The sequence below is a fragment of the Pelodiscus sinensis genome, chromosome 5 (assembly GCF_049634645.1).
Source record: "Pelodiscus sinensis isolate JC-2024 chromosome 5, ASM4963464v1, whole genome shotgun sequence".
Classification (NCBI taxonomy): domain Eukaryota; kingdom Metazoa; phylum Chordata; order Testudines; family Trionychidae; genus Pelodiscus; species Pelodiscus sinensis.
Genome location: NC_134715.1, coordinates 84,437,249 through 84,458,874, shown reverse-complemented (window position 1 = coordinate 84,458,874; position 21,626 = coordinate 84,437,249). Strand labels below are relative to the sequence as shown.

General features: G+C 39.9%; 1 protein-coding gene across 8 annotated transcripts in view; it reads left to right on the top strand.

Annotated features, from left to right (window-relative positions):
• The window catches only part of CEP135 (centrosomal protein 135), an 85,359-nt gene extending 64,126 nt beyond the window's left edge, over positions 1 to 21,233 (top strand). For 4 of the 8 annotated variants that reach the window (XM_075930390.1, XM_075930389.1, XM_075930384.1 and 1 more), the window contains 8 exons: positions 1,108 to 1,276; positions 3,138 to 3,248; positions 9,023 to 9,208; positions 10,072 to 10,281; positions 11,185 to 11,387; positions 14,409 to 14,513; positions 17,539 to 17,682; positions 20,649 to 21,233. In XM_075930390.1, coding sequence (XP_075786505.1) covers positions 1,108 to 1,276; positions 3,138 to 3,248; positions 9,023 to 9,208; positions 10,072 to 10,281; positions 11,185 to 11,387; positions 14,409 to 14,513; positions 17,539 to 17,682; positions 20,649 to 20,697 — 1,177 coding nt within the window. In that variant the 3' untranslated portion in view covers positions 20,698 to 21,233. Of the gene's footprint in view, positions 1 to 1,107; positions 1,277 to 3,137; positions 3,249 to 9,022; positions 9,209 to 10,071; positions 10,282 to 11,184; positions 11,388 to 14,408; positions 14,514 to 17,538; positions 17,687 to 19,733 lie in introns of all 8 variants that reach the window. The other 4 variants (XR_012904293.1, XM_075930385.1, XM_075930387.1 and 1 more) reach the window with 4 other exon arrangements.
• The last annotated feature ends 393 nt before the right edge of the window (positions 21,234 to 21,626 follow it).

The window sequence follows — 21,626 nt, the reverse complement described above, 5'->3', positions numbered from 1 at the left end:
GAAAACCCTTCCTGACAATAGGCTTTTGTTGAAACCATCCCTTTCATAGGAGGAGTTTTGAATCTGATGAATCAGTATTTTCCAATGGAAAAACTGTTAGAAAATTGCTACTTTTACTACCATCTTACATGAATGATGGCAGTTACATCCACTATTTCAATGACTTCAACAATTCTATGTGCTTCAGTGATGGTTTGCCCATAGCATGCAGTTAAGCATTTTATGCTGGTAAGCAGTTCAACAGTTTACAACTCTGAGCTAAGCAAATTTTCATCCATCATGCACAAGGGGCACAAGAATCATCTAGTGATAATTTGTTTAGAGCGGTGATACTCAGACTGAGGATTGGGAGCCACAAGTGACTCTCTAATGCAGTGATTCCCAATTGTATTTGGCCACAGAACCTTTTTAAACTCGAAAGAATTTTGTGGAACCCCTAATAACAGTCTTATATATGGAGCTGAAAAAGTAGACCACAAATAAGTAAAGATAATAATAAACAAATGCTAAACAAGGTCACTAGATCAACACAAATGAAAATTGTTTTCAGTAAAATTCATAAATGCTTGAATATTAATTATTATTTTTTAAAAAATAATAAAATGTTATTGTAATAGAATTTTCTTGCGGAACCCTTATTTTCACTTTGCGGAACCCCGGGTTTCCACGGAACATCATTTGGGAAACACTGCTCTAATGTGTTTCCTGTCACTCTTTGCAGCACATGATATTAAAATACTGTGTGATTTTTAATTATTAACCAATCAGGATGCACTTACTATATTATAAAGCAATAGTACAATACTTGGTAAGAAATTTTGCTGTGAGAATAATGTATTATATATAAATAAATAGTAAATGCAACAATGAATTCATACTACTGTAGCTCTTTTGGGTAACGTTGATTGCTAATTTGGGTAATGTTGATCGCTAATTCGCGGTCCGAGTACTATTGATTTATGGTTATCTTCAGAACAAAGAATAAATTAATAAATTGCTCCTAAAGCTTTTATATATTCAGAGCTTATCTAACACTTTGAAGCAGTATATGCTATAATGCAAGAAGGGAAATTTTATTTAAGGTTTTCAAAATCACCCATTTGATAGCCAACTAAAGGAGGCGCTGAGTAACAGAGATCGTGAGGTAGCTAGTCTCCGTCGCCAGCTTGATGCATCTCAGGTAGAGCTTGCAGAAACAGGAAGAGTGAAGGAAATGGCGCTGAAGGAAAACCGAAGACTACAAGATGACCTAGCTATAATGACCAGAGAAAACCAGGTATGAAAGTAGTGCCTGACAATGAAGTTCACCAAAGCAGAGCTGGTCTTACGCATAAACAGACTAAGCAATTGGGGTAGCACTGCCTTTGCATAAAAGATTGTTCATTTTGCCTGCATGTATTGAATATTTTGCTGTTTGCATTCTTGTGAATACTAGAGTATTAAAATAGAGTTGAAATGAACATATGTAGGTTGAACTTAAATATCTGCAAATGTAAGAACTTTTCCTTTATTTGATCACCTGTGGAATAAAAACACATTCATTTTCTTATATTTCCCTCTCAAATACTAAAAGGTTTATTCTCCCATTAACATGTGAGGTGTGACTAGGTACTGGGCATGGAATGCTTAGTCAGCCCCTGCCACGCCATCCTCAATCAAGGAGAATAGATTGGGCCTATTTAAATAGCCCTACCTGCTGCCTATATTCCAGGGGCTATAAAGGCTGGGAGGGAGGAAGGAAGGTGGGTGTGGCCTTAACTGTGTCTTGTGGCTGGACTAATGATGGAGGGTGTAGGTAAGGAATAAGGACTAGCCAGCATTCCGGTGAGTGTGGGAAGGAAGTCCCAAAAGGTCCTGGTGGACACAACCTTGGCCTACTCACTTGTCCAGAGGGGGCTGGTAAAGGGTGAGGATGAAACCAGAGTGCATCCTGTGGAGTAATCCCACTGGTATAGAGAGGAGAGGATGGGGAAAGATAAAGCTAGCGGTTACCTAAGGGGGAAGATGTGTGACAGAATGCTGGGCACAGAGTGCTTAATCAGCCACAAGCCACACAAACCTCAAGATGGAGGAATTATTGAGGCTGGCTGAATAGCCTTGCCTACCTTACAATTAGAAACAGCTGTCAGCCTAATTAGCCAGGAGAGGAAGGGAGGGGAGGGAGGAAGGAAGGAAGTGGGGTGAAGAAAAAGGAAGGGGCCAGAGGGTGAGGGAGACTGGTGGTTCTGGTCTACTGCTGGTTAAGTCTGACTGCAAAGCCTTGTACATAGTAAGCTGGTGGTGAGTGAGAACTATAAAGTATCTGGGTGATTGCATGGAGCTGAGGTATCCCTGACTGGTTTTGTGAGAGCATCAGGGATAGCAGTAAGAGGGGTCCAGCTGAGCTTTGCTACATAGGGCATTTACTAACTGATTAAAGCTTTTGATTGTGTTATAACTCAAGTTAATTGATTCCGATTTAGTTTGAATTAACTAGCACAATATGAAATGCTAATTTAGACACAACAAAAAATTCCTTCTGGCTGTGATTCAGTCTAAGTTTGTCACTTGTCTCCAAATTAACACTCATGACTCAAATATCAGTCTCTGAGAAAACTGTGTAAATGGGGTCTTGGTAAAAAATAAGAAGAGGAGTCTGTTGTTTAGGTCACTTCTCCCTTACTGCTTCAAATTACTCAGATTAGAAAGAAGGGAAAATATGGTTGCTCTGCAGTCAACAGGTGAGGGATATTTGGGGGAAGGGTTGTCCTCCCCCTTCCCCAGGGACAAACTGGCTTTCAATTGGCTGGGGATGTAAGAATGGGCTAACTTGTTGGTTCTCATTCCCTCTTCCCCTGCCTATTTAAAGTCCCTGAGGTTATATCCAGTAAAATATGTGCAGTATGTGAGACTGAATGGGCATACACCATTTCCCAAATGTTTATTATATAGAGTTGTGGCCTGCTACTTAAAATCCATTATCTGTTGTTCATTCATGTCAGTGTAGAATTTCAGAAGGTGCTGTATGTGAAATCAAATTTACTGAAAGAACTACCTCAAAGCACAATAAAATAAAATATATAGGACACTTCACAGGCATGCTTACGTTAGTATATTTTATTTTAATAAACTATTCAATTTTCATATAATCTCTTCAGGCAGTCAGTACTGAACTGGGAAAAGCAGTAAGTGAAAAAGAAGAAATGAAGACTAGAGTTCATAATTATATAACTGAAGTCTCCAGATTTGAAAGTTTAATGGCTTCAAAGGTGAGGAAATCATCTGTAAATAGGCATTAGTGTATTGTTTAATAAATGTGTTATTTCAACTATCACATTTTAATTAGCCTACAATAAAATTAAGATTTATAGGTATAATTTTTTTTTGTTTGTTTTAAAGCTTGTAATGTATGTGTTTAAGACCATGTTAGAGCAGTACTACTTAAACTGAGTCAGGACCCCAATGTGGGTTACAACTCCACTATAATGACGTTGCCTCTGGTGGCTGGCTTAAACTTGCTGGGGCCCAGAGCTAAAGTCCAAGCCCTAGCCCTACTATCCTGGGGCTGAAGCTAAAGCCCTTGAGTTTTAGCTCTGGGCAACGGGGCTCAGGTTACAGGTATCCTGAGGTTGGAGCCCTTTGGATATTGAGGCTCAGGCAGATTTAGGCTTCAGGCTTCCCTCCTCAGGTCATATACTAGTTTTTGTTGTCGAAAAGGGGTCACACCTATAATAAAGTTTGAGAACTCCTGGATTAGAGTTTTTAAGACATTCTGTCAGACTTCAGAATTCATTGATATCTGCATTGTCAGCTGTAGTAAGGAGCATATCTGTTTGGATATTTTACAGTATAAATAGCAACATATTTCTAGTATTTCCTTGCCACGAGTAGCAAATCAAGATCTTATGATCATTTTTCGTCAGGCTTGGAAAGATGAGATTTTTATCTGCAGTGTCACTTTCACTGTACACACAAACCAACAAAAATATTTCCATTGAAATATATAAGATAATCAGAATAAGAAAAATTCTGTTTCAGAAATTATTGGAATCAAAATCCAGTGATGTTCTTCAAATAGTGGTCTTTATGTTCTACAGTGGATAAACATTTTGTCCATGTTCTGGAGTCAGAGAAATTTTGAAAGCAGGGTCCATTGGTCTACACATCAGATCTTGTGCCACCAACCAAGGAGATAATGAACAGAACAGACCAACTGCCTCTCTTTCCCCCCCAACACTGATTGGACCCTTCATTATCTGGAACTTTTCCTTTATTCTTCAGTCTGTAAATATATGTATTGTAAATAGTTTAAATACCATAGAGCAGCGTTTCCCAAAGTGTGGTCCATGGCCCAGTACCGGTCCTTAGAAAAGAAATACCAGTCCTCAGAAAAATTTTCATGCACGATTCTTGGGAGAGAGCCCGCTGCCGCAGCGTCTCTGCCAGGCATGCCCCCAAGCGGAGAGGCTAGATCCAGCAGGCGCTAGGACCCAGGGAGAAGGCCGGGCGCCATGCGTACCGACACAGAATGCCCAGCGCCCCATGCAGCCGTGGGAGCCGGCATCGGCCGATAAAATGACTGGGATTGGGGCCAGGAGGGGGCCGTGGAACAATCTGCCGGACATGTAGGGCCAGCGACACGCCCTGGGGCAGGGTGCGGCCTGCGGTTTCACCCACGAACACAGGCGTGATTGGGAGAGAGGACACGGGGTTACTCACCCAACCTCCAGGGCCCATACAAGCCGAGTGACCCAGCAGGCCTGAGAGGGATCTTCTAACCTTACCAGTCCCAAATGGGGGTGAAGTAGATACCTCTTGGTTGGGGTCGGGAAACTGCCCAGGGCAGTTGACCAGGCCTGCTCCTGTTGGCACTGGGTGCTTTGGGAGGTCCGAAAACAATTTATTTGCATAGTCATCATTTGCTTAATAAATATGCAGATAAATGTTACTGGTCCTCCAAAAGCTTGTGAATGGGTTTACTGGTCTCCAGTATATAAAAGATTGGGAACCACTGAGTAAAACTTAGCTAGATTTTTATAGTTACACTCCTCATCCTGGGGAATACTTCCTCCCCCATATCTCATTACCAGTACTATGCCCAGAACTGTGCTTCAAAATCTGTGCTACTTATCTTCACTCTTTCTTGTTCAGCATCAACCATTAACACTGCCTGTACTCACCTTGTGGCAAGATGCAATATCTACATAAGAATGGCCATACAGGGTCAACCATTGATCCATCTAGCCCAGTATCCCATCTTCCAATGAATACCAATGCCAGGTGCCCCAGAGGGAATGAACAGAACACATAGTAGACAGACAACTCAATAACTATTGCCCATTCCCACAGAGGCTAGGGACATTAACCCTGTCCACCCTGGCTAATAGCCATTGATGAACCTAACCTCCATGAATTTAAATAGCTCTTTTTTTTGAATCCTGCTATAGTCTTGGCCTTCACAAAATCCTCTGGCAAGGAGTTCCACAGGTTGACAGACATTGTGTGAAGACGTATTTCTTTTTGTTTGTTTTAAGCCTGCTACCTACTAATTTTATTTGCCAACCTCTAGTACTTGGAATGGTAAAGAACTAATCCAAGTTATAAACAATATAAATAAACAATACTTCCTTATTTACTTTCTGCATACCAGTCATGATTTTACAGACATCTATCATATTCCCTCTTAGTCATCTCTTTTCCCAGCTGAGAAGTCCCAGTCTTATTAATCTTGTCTCATATGGAGACTGTTCCATATCCCTTAGTAATTTTTGTTGCCCTTTTCCGATTCCAATATATCTCCTGCTCTTCTCCCAGTTATAATCCTGAGTAGGGATATGAATAATTAACCAGTAAGCATCACGCTTACTGGGTGATGATTATAAGCTGCAGTTAATAGTGGGAGCTGCTCCAGGGCTGCAGGGCCACCATAGGTGGGGAGTGCTCCATACTGACCAGAGCAGTCTCTGCCCATGATGGGCCTGATTCAGGTGTGCCACAAGCAGGGACACTCCATCCCAGCTGTAGCACACCTGGGCTGAGCCTGCCATGGGAGGCCACACCAGCCCAACCATGGCCTCCCTGCCCACCCCCGGATAATCGGTTAACCAGTTAAACATAATCTTTAACCGATTAACTAATAAAATGAGATTTCACATCTCTACTCCTGAAGGGTGGGAATTTGATCTTAAGATGCACTTTTTGGAGAAAGTCATGAGGCCACAAGGACTCCGGTTAAGGACCATGCTTCCTATGCATCAGCCTGATTTAAGAGTCCTAAGGTCTGCTTCCACAGATCACCTGTTGAGGTCTTGTTTAAGAAACAGGAAGCATTCATTTAAAGATTAGAACAAATCCTCCTTTGATCCCACTTCAGAGAAGTCAGATACAATCCTCGGTAAGTCGAATAAGTCTTCTTGCTCAGCTCACAAGGATTTGGAATGTCTGAAGTCTCCAGCTCATCACAAGAGAGTCTGCAAATCCAGGGCTCTGTCAGTACTGGACTGCACTTAAAAGGCAATGGTACCTTCAGCAGCAGCTAAACTTAAACCAGTGAGCCCTGATGCCCCCTACAGGAGGCCAAAGGCTTAGCCACGCCCCATCCCAGAAAGAGGAGCAGAAAAGAGGTCCTCCAGGCAGGATAGAGTGGCTGACTCTGTGGTAGCCAATCAGAATCCAGCAGACCGGTATAAAAGACGCTGATGCATTAGGACCTGGCAGTTCCTCATAGGAGCTCGACCCAGGCAGTTCTATATACTGACTGGGAGACGAGCAGCACTATGGACAGCCCTGAGTGCAAGCTCAACTTAGACTTGGGGTAAGCCCTAAGGTCCACTGTCCACAAGCTTAATATAAGAACACTGTGGACAGATCCTAGCCTCAGACAGGACAACCAGACAGGACAGCATCCAGGGGAAGTGACACAGGGAGCAAGGAAAGTTCCAGAAGGACAGGCAAAGAGCTTACGCGGCAACCCTTGGTCACAGAGGGGCGCTCACAAGCGGGTGGACCCTGTTACACAATGGTACTGACAAAGGGCAACTATAAGGAGCCTCAGACACTGATGGTATTAGCACTGCTTCACTGAAAAGTGGCACAAAATAACTGCTTCGGGTGCATCAATTTGGGTGAACAGGCCCTCTCACGCTTCAGAGAGAGTAGAAATTTACTTTACATCTGATGACATTTTTACTCTCTCTGATTCCCAGTCTCTATTTCTACCAGGTTCTGTCAAGAGATGCTAATTATGGAGGGAGTCTGTACTCCATTGCATCTTTCAGCCACTGTTTCCTTTCACTGTAACTGTGCTGCCAATAGACATAGAATTAATCATAGAATTGGGAGACACTGAACCACTTGAAGAACATATATCTGATTCTCTGAGACAGACCTTTCTAGACAAAAAAACAGAACCTGTCTGGGTACAAGTGGCACTCAATGCTATGGGAATGCCACAACCACTCTTTGATGCTTCTTATTGGCCATATTGGGGGCTCTGCGGAATGTGCCTTCACTCTGCAGAGTGGACATGATCTGCTAAGGAGAGGACAACCAGAGATTCCTCCTGACCTTATGGAAGAGTAAGATTATGAGTTAGATCCGCATTTTTGCCAGTACCAATGAAACGGTTCTCATCTCTCGATAAAGCTCTGATATCCTCATCCCCTCCTGGTGACGATAAGCCGTTCCAGGGACTGTTACATAGGCTTACAAACAGGCTACCGGTCTCCTTAGAAGAATTACAGGATCCTCCGTATAAATTCCTGAACATCTACAACCCTTGAGATCTAGCTGAAGAGTTTTTGCTGACTAGTTCTAGCTGAATAGTTCTTGCCAGTATGAAGCCATACTAGAACCAGATAGAACAGTCTGGCATGCCCCCAGCCACTTTTGCCCTATCCCTAAAAGGGCACTATTTTGTTCCAGCCAATGAGGTAGAATTTGTTTTTTTTTCTCCTGCTCCTATTTTCCTAGTTGCCCATAGAGAGATCTAGACAGCAGTATCCTAGGTCCACTCTCCTTGATAAGAAAAGAAAATGCCTAGATTTACTGGGAAGGAAAGTCTTCACATCTACTAGCTTTCGGTTCAGATTAGCCAATTACTAACCACTGTTGGTTAAGTATGATTATCTCAACTATTCCGAATTTGTAGACTTCATCTACAAGCTTCCTCAACAAAATAGAACTCAATTCCAGGCTCTCATTGAGGAAAGCAAGTTGGTTGCCAAAGCCACTTGTCCATGGCTTTATGTATTAGGGTGTCCCAGTGAGAACACCATGGAGGGACCTTCCCTTTAATGAAACTCATTTTTTCATCAACTGACAGATGAGACCTTACATATGCTGAAGGACTCTAGGGCCACCCTCCACTCCTTGGAAATATATACACCGTCTGCCAAAGAGAAAATTCCATTAGCAGTCATCCAGCCTTGATCAGTGGATCAACAGTTCACCGTCAAAGCCCTTATGAGCCATCCTGTAAGGGTCAAAGGTTTTCGAAGTCGGGTCTCCCTATATCTTCTATTGCAACTTCTGAACTCCAAACCTGCCCCTCCCCCCACACACACCACAAGACAATATTTTTAATCGGTGCTTGAGAGATGCAAATCTCCTGCCATAATCAGTTCCTACACATCCTGTGGATGAAATCTGGCATTCTTTCCTCATAACTGGAGTTCAATAACAGACAAGTAAAAAAATATTAATATATTTTTCATGGTAAACTTGACAAATATGTATCATCAAATATTAATGGTTATTCTGTTAGATGCTCAATAAACCTCACTTCTAATATAAACAGAGTTGGGCTCTTCTATCTAGGATATTCTTGCCACATTACAAAAAGAATTAAGCTATCAACTTTGGAGAGGGAGAGAAATGAATACCTTCATAGAGGGTTGGAGTTATGACAACAGCCACTTGCTTCCTTTGAAGTAGTAAACAGAAGTGACTTGTAGGCACAGAGGGTCAGATGACTTGAACATAGAAGGCATTTGTTGCAGACACACGTTGTTAGTTATAGAATGATTAATTTTGTTTCAACTAGGAAAAAGAAAATCAAGAATTGTTAGAGAGGTTCCGAATGGTCCACAGTCAAGCTGAGGACTGGGAAGTCAAGGCCCATCAAGCAGAAGGAGAAAGCAGTTCAATACGTCTTGAACTTTTGTCCGTAGATACCGATAGAAGACATCTTCGAGAGAGAGTGGAATTTTTAGAAAAAGAAATTCAAGAGGTAAATAATCAATACAACCTAATAAAATTGAATCCTATCAAGAACAGTCGTTTATACTTAATTGCGTTTTTGTGTTTTTAACTAAAAGATAAGAACATTTGCTATGTTTTCATAGAAATGAACTTGTGTCTCTGTATGCTTTGAAGGCAAACAGAATATTTGAAATAGTAACAGTAGTTCTGTCTAGAGTGGCATCTTTGCTGTTCTCCATAACACATTGTCAATGTCACAGCAATACATTTTCACTTGTTAGAAAAAATACAGTTTGCCAGTATATAAGAGCCTTTTAGCCATGAAACAGATAACATATTTGCAGTAGAGGTCTTCCCCATCCTCTGCACTCACTGACAGTGGCAGGGGAAGCAAAGCAACGGCCCCAGCTTACTGTATTCCTCCATCCATGTCACTCTGCTTCCCACCTGGGAGTATGGGGCAGTCCCACCCCTTCCACAAATGATGTGGCTGAAGTGGACTGAGGTGCATTGCTGCATTTTTCCTGCTACTGCTTGTGAGTGCAGGGAGCAGCTGGACCCTTGCCATGGGCACCATACGCCCTCTCCCAGGCCTCCAACCAGCTGTTGGCTAGCCCCTCCCACTTGGGGCATGGGACCCCTCATAAGCCCCTTCACATTACAAAAAAGTATAGTCTGCTTCTGTTTTTGTTCAATGTATGTATAGTCCTTCAAATAGCTGCAAAAGATTCAGAGAAACATAGGGTTTTTTAAACTCTTGAGGAAAAAAATGGTGGGCTAACATTCAGTTTAGAGCTCAGGGCAGAGATATTTAAATGTTACTTTATGCAACTTTTAACCCTGTTGGGGGGGGCAATCATGACCATTTAGCTTTTATCTGTTTTCATTTAGCATATCAATGCACACCAAGCATATGAATCTCAACTCTCTTCAGTTACAAAAAATATGTCCAAATTGGAAGAGGATCTCAAACGTGCACAAGAGGAGAAGTCTTCTATATTAGCTGACCTGGCTTCTGTAAGGGAACTATGCATGAAACTTGAGTCTAGCAAAGAATTATTTTCACGACAGCTAACGTCCAAAAACATGGATTATGAAAGGGTAAGTAGCAAAAGCTAATTTAGCTCTTGTTATACCACAGATACACAATTTGAATCATTTACTTGAGGGAGCATAAAAAAAAATGTCCTCCCTTACAAGCAGTCATTTATGACTTGCACATACACTTCACTGGGACTACTTTAAAATAGGAAATAAGTGTGTGTGTGCGTGCATGCATATGTTTGAAAAATAAATGCATGTTTGTCCACTAATTCATGATAAACTGTACAATCTTTTAATCTTCTACTGATTATTAACCTACAGTAAATCTAGGACTTTTACTCAGATCATTATGATTTGTTTTTGTTAGTTTTAAAGTGACTAATTTTAATAGTTAATAGGTTTAATTCTGATGCTATATGACAAAAACCCCTTAGGTTAAAATGGTAACATTAGCAGAGTTGAGTTTAAGCATGAAGATGAATTAAGTTTAAAATAATCCTATGTTGAACATATCATTATGGCTAAGGCATTTTAATGATATGGGGCCAAATTAAACTGATCTTCAGGTACTTTCTCTTTTCCCTTTGTAGTGTTACTACAAAACACAAGATCGGGTGCTTTAACTATATATTTTCATATCATAACCATTTAGATTTCTTATAAGTTTAACCTTAATTCTCAATTTCATGGGTTTGTAAGGCTTACTTTGGGGATTATTACAATATTCCTGTAATGTGTGTTTTCTAAATCCTTAAATTAAAATTATGTAATTTTAATTGTAACTCCATTTTTAATATAGTTTTTTCTGTTTCAAAAAATGTTTTATAAACAGCGAATTAATATTTTACAGAGAAAGTGCAAGGACTGTACATACATCTGTTGGTAAAATACTACATAAATTGTGAACATTAAGTGTGTGGCTAGTAACAAATCTACTGTAATAATTATTTTATACCCTAGGTTCTGGCTGAATTAGAAGATGTAAAGTCAGAAGCAGAACTGTTAAAAAAGCAATTGTCCAGCGAACGACTTACCATTCAGAATCTTGAAACACTGTTGGCTACTAGCAGAGACAAAGAGTTTCAGAATCATTTAACATCCCATGAGAAAGATTCAGAAATTCAATTACTTAAAGACAAGCTAACTCTTGCAGAGAGCAAATTGTAAGTTCTAAAACAGAAAGCCTACATGTCATCCAATATTTTGAGTTGTAAATTTATGTTTGTATTTTGATTGAGAAAAATCTTGGAACTGTATGAAAACACTTTTGTCCACAATCAAACCCTCCACACTTGTTCAAACGATTGTTTCTGAGAGCAACATTGTTTGTCTGTGTGCACCTACTAAAAGAGTGAGTTTGTTCAAATCTTTCATAAGAGCCCAAAACTCTCAATAAGCGACAAGGAGTTCTGCTTTTGTAGTTGCCTAGAGTTTAAATCTGCTACTGTGTGTCCTACAGGTTTTTGTATATTACCATTCCTGATATCTGATTTGTGTCTGTTTACCAGATTAAACAAAGACTGTGAATGGCTAGCCAACTACAAAAGCAGTTTCTTCTCTCTTGGGCTGTGTCTAGACTGGCCAGTTTTTCCGGAAAATCAGCCACTTTTCCCGAAAAACTTGCCAGCTGTCTACACTGGCTGCTTGAATTTCTGCAAAAGCACTGACTTCCTACTGTAAGAAATCAGTGCTTCTTGCGGAAATACTATTCTGCTCCCGTTCAGGCAAAAGTCCATTTTGCGCAAAGCTTTTGCGCAAAAGGGCCAGTGTAGAAAGCTCAGATTTCTTTTCCGCAAAAAAGCCCCGATCGCGAAAATGGCGATCGGGGCTTTTTTGTGGAAAAGCGCGTCTAGATTGGCACGGACGCTTTTCTGCAAAAAGTGCTTTTGCAGAAAAGCATCCATGCCAATCTAGATGTTCTGTTCCGAAAATGCTTTTAACGGAAAACTTTTCCTTTAAAAGCATTTCCGGAAAATCATGCCAATCTAGACGCAGCCATGTGTTCACACCTCCACAGCAGCTTCTAGAAGTGGGCCTCATCCTCCCTGACTAAATTGACCTCGTTATCTCTAGCCTTTCTCTTGATTTGTACTCTTTTCTTGTGCCTGTATATTTATACCTGCCTCTGGAATTTCCACTTCATGCATCTGACGAAGTGGGCTTTTGCCCACGAAAGCTTATGCTCTAATAAATCTGTTAATCTATTAGGTGCCACAGGACTCCTCGTCACACACACTCATTGGTCTCCACAAGGCTTCAATTATCTTTGAAAATTATCTAGAAGCTTTCATTCCTTCAGAATGTAGTTATATGTCTTCTCAATTGAGCAATCTGTTCTAGGTCTAATTAATGACAGTGTTCATGATGTGGGCAACCAATTTTAAAATCTTGTGGTATCAGTTGCCTGAGAACTATATCATCTTATGATACTTAAATCATAAAATACTAGAACTGGAAGGGACCTCAAGAGTTCATCAACTCCAGTCCCCTATCCAAGCTGACTGGGTTGATTTTCTTTTCAGTTCTTGCAATTGAAACATCTGAACTAGTCACAAATCTCAATGCAGATTAAATCATTCCATTTGACTGTCCATCAAATCTTGTTTTTTTGCTACTCTGATACTGAATTAAGACATATTAGTTCTAGATTAGCTTTTGGTTCAGTGTGTTGTGTTTTTTGCTGACAGTTTGCCAGTGATATGTAACCTGGCTGATCTGCTTCTGGCTGGAGCAGGATAGTTAATTTTTTGTGTCATAGCTTTTTTTTTTCTTTTCTCTTTTAACTGTGTGCAATGTGCCTGGCTTATACAGGGGTAGATTTTAACTCATCTGATCTCAACCAAGCACAGTTGTGAACAATAGAACGTCAGAGTTATGAACACCAGAGTTATGATCTGACCGGTCAAGCACACATCTCATTTGGAATAGGAAGTGCACAATCAAGCAGCAACAGAGAGCAAAGAAAAGGAACAGTACAGTACAGTGTTAAATGTAAACTACTAAAAGAAAAATAAAGGAAAAGAAGTATTTTGCTGCTTCATGCTTCTTAAAGCTCTATGAAAACATGGTTAGGTCGAATGATGGTGTCACCAGAGTAAATATGTGGACAAAGTTGGCATCGGGGTTTGTTGCATGGGAAAGTTCTAGGGTTGGTATTGCCCTTACTGAAAGGGGTGGCCTAGATCATCAGTCAACCACCTAACCTCAGGAAAATTCTTACCAACAACCACAGGACATACCACATTAATACCAACCCTGGAACTTTCCCTTGCAACAAACTCTGTTGCCAACTTTGTTTATATATTTACTCTGGTGACATCATCACTGGACCTAACCATGTCAGTTATATGATCAAGAACACATATTCCTGTTCATCCAGAAGTATAATTTATGCCATCATGTGCCAACAGTGTCCGAAGACTTCTCAGACACTTCACCAAAGAATCAATGCCCACAAATCAGACATCTTCATGAGGAAAAACCAGTTGCTTTTCATTTCTGCCTACCTGGACATAGTCTTAACGACTGTACTACATGCATCTTACTTCAAAGAGACTTTAACACTAGATTACAGAGGGAAACTTCAGAACTTTCTTTCATTCTTAAATTTGACACTTTACCAATGGGCCTTAACAGAGATGCTAATTACCTTAACCATTACAAAGATAGCTTCCCATTTATCAGCCCTGATTATCCATTCATTGACTCAAATAGCTATTCTCTCCCCCTCACCCCACCTTCTGTACTAAATCTGATTTGTCAGTTTAATAATGTGTTCACTTTTTTCATTGTATTCCTTTGGTATATATATATATGGTCATGCCAGTTCTCTTCCAGAATATGATCTGATGCAGTGGGTCTGGCCCACAAAAGCTCATTACCTATTAAACCGTCTTGTTAGTCTTTAAAGTGCTACATAGTTTTTCCTTTCACTTTATTGAAGGACTTTCAAGTTCACACTTCTCTTTCTCAGGTTAGTTTCATCCAGTAATTTGTCATTATAATTTGTTAGTTCTTCCCATCACTTTTATTACTCTATTATTTTGAGCTGTTTGAATTAACAACTCCTCTTATTTGATTTTTTTCCCCCTTATTCATTACTGTTTTTCCTAATTCCTCTAAGATACCAACTGAAAGTGTGGAACAGTTTAAGAAAATTCTTTTACTTTTCATGATCTTTTTAGAATCAGTCATAATAGAGAGGTTTCCAGTCTTCGAAGTAAAGTTGCACAGCTGCAGACAGACTATGATGTTTTAAAAAGGCAACTGACAACTGAACGATTTGAACGGTAAGCACCTGTGATGTTTTTGTTGCACTGGGGTGATCCTCCTTTCCAGTCATTAGGATAGCTACTAATGCAATACCATGTGCTGGAAAATAATTTTCCCAATAACTTTTTAAGGTGTACCACAACTCAATTTACAAACAGGCATTCCTTTTGGTTCAAAGATTCTTGATGTTGATTACCTCCAGTATATCAATACAGGTTGGACCTCCCTGGTCCGGCACCCTGGGGACCTGACTGGTCCTGGGGATTTGCCAGACCAGGGAAGGTCCCTCCCCTCATTGCCATGCTGTCACTGAGCTATGGCTCCAGCCTGTCCCCGCTGTTGCCTGAGCCCCGCTGGGCTCTCCCCGGCCCCACTACTACCAGGGCCAGAGTGCCACAGCCAGAGCTGTGCAGCCGAGGCAGAGCTTCATAGCCGCCTGGCTCTGGGGCGGGAGCTCTGAGGCCAGGGAGGAGGGACAGGGCCAGAGCTCTGCAACCCAGGCCCGAGCTCCCTGGCTGCTGCTGGGGCTGGAGTTCCCTGGCTGCTAGAGCCAGAACGTAGCTGGAGCTCCATGGCTGGGGATGGGGCCAGAGTTCCCTGTCTGCCACTGTGGTTGGAGCACTCTGGCTGGGGCTGGAGGTCCACAGCTGCAGCCCAGGCTAGAGTTCCCCAGCCGCTGGGGCCAGGGACCTCCTCTGGGGCCAGAACTCCCAGCCATGACTTCCCCCCGCCCCCTCCATACACACTGGGCTCCCAGCTGAGTTGCTGGTGTCCCTTATGGCGCTCTTGCCCGCTGCCAGACCTCTCTCTTCCTGGGCTCTGTGGTCCAGGAACATCTGTGGTCCATGCTGGACCATGGATGTTGTTGGACCATGGAGTCCCAGTTAAGGGAGATAAAACCTGTATAAGCATATGTACCCTTCTATTTTATATCTTAGCAACAATACAGTTGTAAGCATTGGCCAAAATTTTTACAACAGGATCAAGTCCAGAAGATGCTTTCCCATCATGTTTTTGACTCCTGTAAAAACTCTGACAAATAATCCCAAGAAAACCTTGGTTTTGTATGTACTGTAACAAAAAGTGATGTTATTGGTTGGTATCAGACTTTAGTTATGCTAAAATGAAACAGCATAAAGGCTGAACCTTGTCGTGTGCCCCTGTCAAGAAGAAAGTGATGGCTGGGAATCTTCTTTTCAAAGATTTTTTTTTTAACTTCATTTTGTCGTATTTTTTCCTCTAAGCATTTCCTTCTGATAGAGTAAACAAATCAACTATTTATTTCATCTGGTATCCAGTTAGCTCAGTGGCTATCATTAGAGCCCTGCAAATCTGCAGATACCTGCTTCATATCCGCGGGTATCTGCATCCACAAATGTGGATGCGGATATCTGCAGCTCATTTTTGCTGATGCAGATACAATATTTTAATCTAAAACTCTGCAAATTTGTGGATATCTGTTTTATGTCCTGGGTGTCTACATCTATGGTTCATTTTTGCAGCTGTGGCAGCAGATATCAATTTTGTATCTGTACAGGGCTCTCGTTCTCATCTTTGTGCCTGTAGTAATTTGCATATCACCCACCACCATCACACAGTAGATATACTGATTTAAAAAAATCAATATGTGACTTTCACTAAATATTAAAAACAGAAAGGCTTTGATTCAAACAGACAACAATCCATTGTAATGAGAGCAAAAGCAAAATTTCTGTTGTAATCAGTACTTACAATTAAATGTATATGCCATACCATGGCAAATGAATTAATGTACAGATGGCAGTTATTTTGTATATTGCCATGCAAGCTTAACAGAAATCTGTCAAAAGCACATTACCATCTTGAGACTGGATATGTCTGGAGGAATTAGCTTTGCCAATTATTCAGTGCTATGGATATAATGTGTGCAATATGTTGGGTTTTTGTGTTTTTCCTAACGCTTCTCATGCTCCTCCCGAATATATTCCATGCCCTCAGTTGGAAAACCTCAAAATTACCTATATTTTCCTTATTTCTGTTACTGCAACCCAAACCTTAAATAAAATCATGCTAATATTTCAAGAATCACTACAAGTTTAACACAAAAAATTCCTCTGTCTCATGATATTATTCGTTTTCATTACATGCTTTGCGCCTAGCTTGTTCTAACACGAAAACACAATTTAAAATCATAATACACCCTCATCCAATGTAGGCCTATATTCCTAAACCATTGTTGCAGCTTGATGTCAATGCTTGTGAGGTTGTTTTCTATCCTCTTCAGTGCTGTTTGAGGTCCAGAAGAAAACTTTCTCACTTTCAAAATTGGGGATGGAGTGTTTGGTTTTTTTTAAAAAAAATATTACAAGTAGTTTAAGATACTATACCTAGTTCTGAAACTCCTGGTAAATTCAGTGGATTTATCATTACATTTTAGAGTGATTTTCTTCCTTCACGTCCTGAGGTATGGGAGACCCATATAAAAAGTAAACATACTGAGTTTATAGAAGAATGAGACTTAACTACACAATGTTTTCAATTCACAAAGTAAACAACCTGAAAAAACAGATAATTTTTTCTAACATTTTATCATACACTTAAGGCAGAGGTGGGCAATAAGTGACCCATGTACTGGATGCAGTTCGCCACGATTAGCCCCTGGCAGGCTGCCGGATAGTTTATTTACCTGAGCATCTGGCCAATTGGAATGGTGAACAACAGCCCATGGGAGCTGCAAGCAGCTGTACCTGCAGAGACACAGGTAAATAAAGTATCTGGAGGTCCCGCAGTCTGGCCCACAAGCCGTTCATTGCCCACCCGAGCCTTACGTGTTACTTTTAATTATTAATTTTTTAAGAAGTTATCCATGTCCCTTAAATATAATTGAGACATTTAAAGCAATGTAGTATGATGTAACCTTTTAAATTATCGCCTTTCATTTTCTTTTATCTTCTAATTTCTATAGATAAATAGTATGATGTGGCAGAATATGAATGCTAATAATGGTAATAAAGATAAATGTATACAAATTACTACGGAAAAACATTTTTATCTGCTTTGTAGAGAGCGTGCAATTCAGGAGATGCGTCGACATGGTCTGTCCACTTCTTCTGCCCTTACTTCATTTCCACTTAGCTCAACAATGAGATCTCCTTCCCATTCTCCAGAGCGTGCAATTGTAAGAACTGATCGAGCAACAACAGAAAGGTAGGTAAGGAGGAATTTCTTGTGTCATGACATCCAAGGATACTAAGGAAGACAGTCCTTAATTCTTCCTCCCCTTCAGAGTAGCCAAGCATTTTTGTAGAGGGGTGCTCATAGTTCAGCACCTCCTGAATCTTGCTTCTAACACTCAGATGCTCTAGGACAGTGGTTCCAAAGCTGTGGTCCACAGACCCCTGATGGTCTGTGATGGTACTGCTGGAAGTCTGTGGAAGGTTTAAAAATAAGAATCAAGCCCACCGCTTAATTTTCTTCTTTTTTCTTTTTCTTTTTCTTTTTCTTTTTCTTACTTTTCCCCGCCTTTTTCCCTCCCCTAGGGAGGAGGGTCTATAAATTTTAATAGATTGAAAAGGGGTCCATATGCTGAAAAATGTTGGGAACCACTGCTCTAAGAATACTAGAAGCTACCTCTTAAGAAGACAAACACTGTTTTAGGAATCTTATACTAAAGTAGATAGCATAAATACATAGATAAATACTAGTATGAGCTTTGGAAAAAGTTGTGCCAGTTTATCAGTTCTCTCCCCGAGCAGAATTGTATGGAATTCAATCTATGAGGGATTGGAAATGGCCTAGCATCAACTGTGGAAATCTCCAGTGCATTTGATACCCATAGATATATCTGCCTGAGATTTTTGGTTTCCAGTAGTCAATTTAATAGGTTGTCTTTTGCCCAAATCCCCATTTAGTAAATATTCAATCACATGAAGGCAAAGGAAAGTATAGTCACATTTTGTTTTGTGAGATTTATTATCATTCCCTCCACCTTCCACAAAAGAAATAAGGAATAGACCAAGATGATGATCTTTATTCTTGATTAGTTTAAAGGGTACCAAGAAAGTGTAGGGCTGCTGTATGTATTAGCAAAGACCTCAGTCCAAGCTCCAGCTATTAAATAGCAAATGCTTTGATATTTTTGGAAAGGTTCTAGCATAAACTTACAGCTGCCCAAGATGCATCTTAAGGGCTCTTCCATCTGATTGCCAAGGTCTGAATATTCAAATTCATAAGGCACACTGTCAGAGGTAGGTTAGAGTCTGTAACTAGCCTGTAATCTTTTACTGTCCCAAGAGATTTGCATGACACTTACATGGGTGTCTACATTTTTACCAAGTGTTATTATTTTAGATGCGGATGCATCCAGTTAGTGTTACAAATGTGGTAACAGGTTCTGTGATCCACCTCTTGTATTCCTCCCTGATGTTACATCTCAGTGAAAAGTCAAATGACAGTGAAATGTATCTTTTCAAAAAGCACTTAGTAACCACTTATGCTATCACAGCTGATTTGTCTGACTAAAGCATGTCAGAACTATCAGAGGGGAACCAAGAATCCCAACATCTCACAAAGCTAACTAAAGAAGCCATTTAAAATTTGTACTTTTTCCATGGATTTTTGCTTGAATCCGAATACTTTTGAAACGTCTGGTTTCATAAACAAATTTAACATTTGTTCAATCTCCTCTCTGAATCGAATACATAATTGTTTCCTGGCTTTCAGACTTGCCCTTGAACTTATTTCTAGAGCCCTGCAAACCTGCAGATATATACGTTATATACACAGCTATCTGCATCTGCAGATATCAGTGCAGGTATCCGTGGCTTGTTTTTGCAGATACAGATGTGGATACAAATTTTGTATCCATTCAGGATTCTACTTATTTCACCCTCTCTCATTGGTTTTACTTTTTATTTATCCCTTCCTTGCACCATTCCACCGTGGAAGTATGCTCTGTCAATTGTGCTGTTTATACTGTATAATGAGATTCTCCCCCCCTTTTTATAAGCCACTTAAGTCTGACCTAATGACTTCTTTCTTGTCTTTGGCTTAGATTGTACTTCTGTTAATTGTTTCTGTGATGTGTCAAGAATTTTATTTTATATGAAATTCTGTAGGTGATATTATAGGCTGATTCAAGTTACTTAGGAATAAATTATGAATAAGATAATTTAATATATTTTACTTTTGGCTGAATTGATAAAAATACTATAAGAAAATGTTTATATTTTAAAATTTCTTCCTCCTCCTCCTACCAGAAATGTGAGCTTCAAGGAATAACCATACCTGAGTTAGTCTTAAAACTAAACAAGTAATAGAAGGATTTACTTGTTTCAAGGACTTGTGAAAAATATGACGGTTGACATGAATTCTACCTCTGACTTGGCTTCAAATCACTGATAATGTGTGAATTTGTGTGTGCACGTGTCATACAATCAGTGTTGCAAAACTCTGTTCTCTCATTTATCTGGCAATGTCAAGGTTTTTTGTGTGGGTGTTTTTCATGCACAAAATTGGATGCAAAAATTCACATTATAGCAAAGTTGCATAACAACTTTGCAAAGTTAGCATAATAGCTATATAAATATATGGTGCAAAAAAGGAACATGAGTTAGAATTGCTTGACAACTTCTGATTTCTCTGCTTATTTACATTTGTTTAAATCAGATGTGGCTTTAAACATTTTTACATACTATAGCATGAGTTAATATTGATTAAAACAGGTCTGGACTTTTAAAAAGATTTGTTGATGCACAGTATATTTGTTATGCTGCTGGTGGATTTCTGTGAATCTTGGATTTTTTACATGTCTTTTCTGTTTACATGTCATTGCTTTTATATATCCCATGTCTTCCAGAATATCAGTTCATTTTTTTAATGCATTATCACCCTGACTCTAGATTTTTCTTAATGAAAAATTGTCAACACAATAATTTGTATTTTATAAATTTATTTTATACATCCTCTCTACAGAAAACTACACTGTTCTTTTTATTAATGTCTTCTGTAATATCATTTATATCTTTTTGACAATGTTAATGACAAGTAATGTAAATATGTGATTGTAAGTGTATACTGTATTAGAATGTACTAAATATTACACAATAGTTCTGTTTTACTTTCTGAATATTTCCAAACTAAATCTGGAGATATTTTTCAATTTTTTTTAAAAGATCAGAACAAATTATGGAATCGTTCATGCAGATGAGTTCAAGCTCTTAGAGGTTACATAGTGCCTTACTAGGATACAGAGCTATTAGGTAAGTGCAATCAGGATTAATCTCTTTAAGAAAAAATGTGACAAACAATTATGAAAAGTTTAGGTCAAAGTAGATTTTGTACTGTGCTTTGTTCATTTCTATAACACATTAAAACCGATCTGTGTCAGGGAACCATATATTTGGATTCATTTTAATTATCCTTCACTGAAATGCTAAACTTGAATAGTGCTTAACAGTACTAATTCAAAAAAGATAATGTGACAAGTATTTACTGGTGCTATATATAATTAGAAGGGGAAACTTATACTGTTGTAATGCATCCCTGCTGACTGATTTACAGGATTACATTCATATAACTGTGAAGAAAATCCTGTACTTCCCAGATTCAATTATGGACACCAATAAGGAATAAAGAATATATAAAATGACATGGAAGAATTAAACTTCAGCCTTCATTACACTTGGTCTCCTATCCTACAGTATTTTGCAATAAGACTGTTAAGATTGTGACTTAATAAAAAAGTATTTTAACTGGAACTTTGGTGTTACTAGAAATATTGTAATTTACTTAAAATATTGTTGTTAATGTATATAAGATGTATTCTTGCACTAGAAGACTTACACAGTGTTGTCCACGTCCTTTAGGGCAGGGTGTAGGGCGTACAGGAGTCAGGGCAGGACCTTGGGATTGTGTGGAGGGCGGGGGCTCAGGGCTGGCGCTGGGATCATAGGCGGGTGCAGGAGTTAGGGCACGGGGTGAGGGTAGCTCTTGGCTTCTCCCCAAGGGAACCCCAGTGCAGCAGGGACTGTACACCCTGCCCACCTGCTCATCTCCAGGAGCCAATGGGGCCTCTCTCCTCCCTGCCCTGGCCCAGGGCAGGGAGGGGGCTGACAAGGGTTCTCTCCCAGGCCAGGGGTCCCATTTACCTC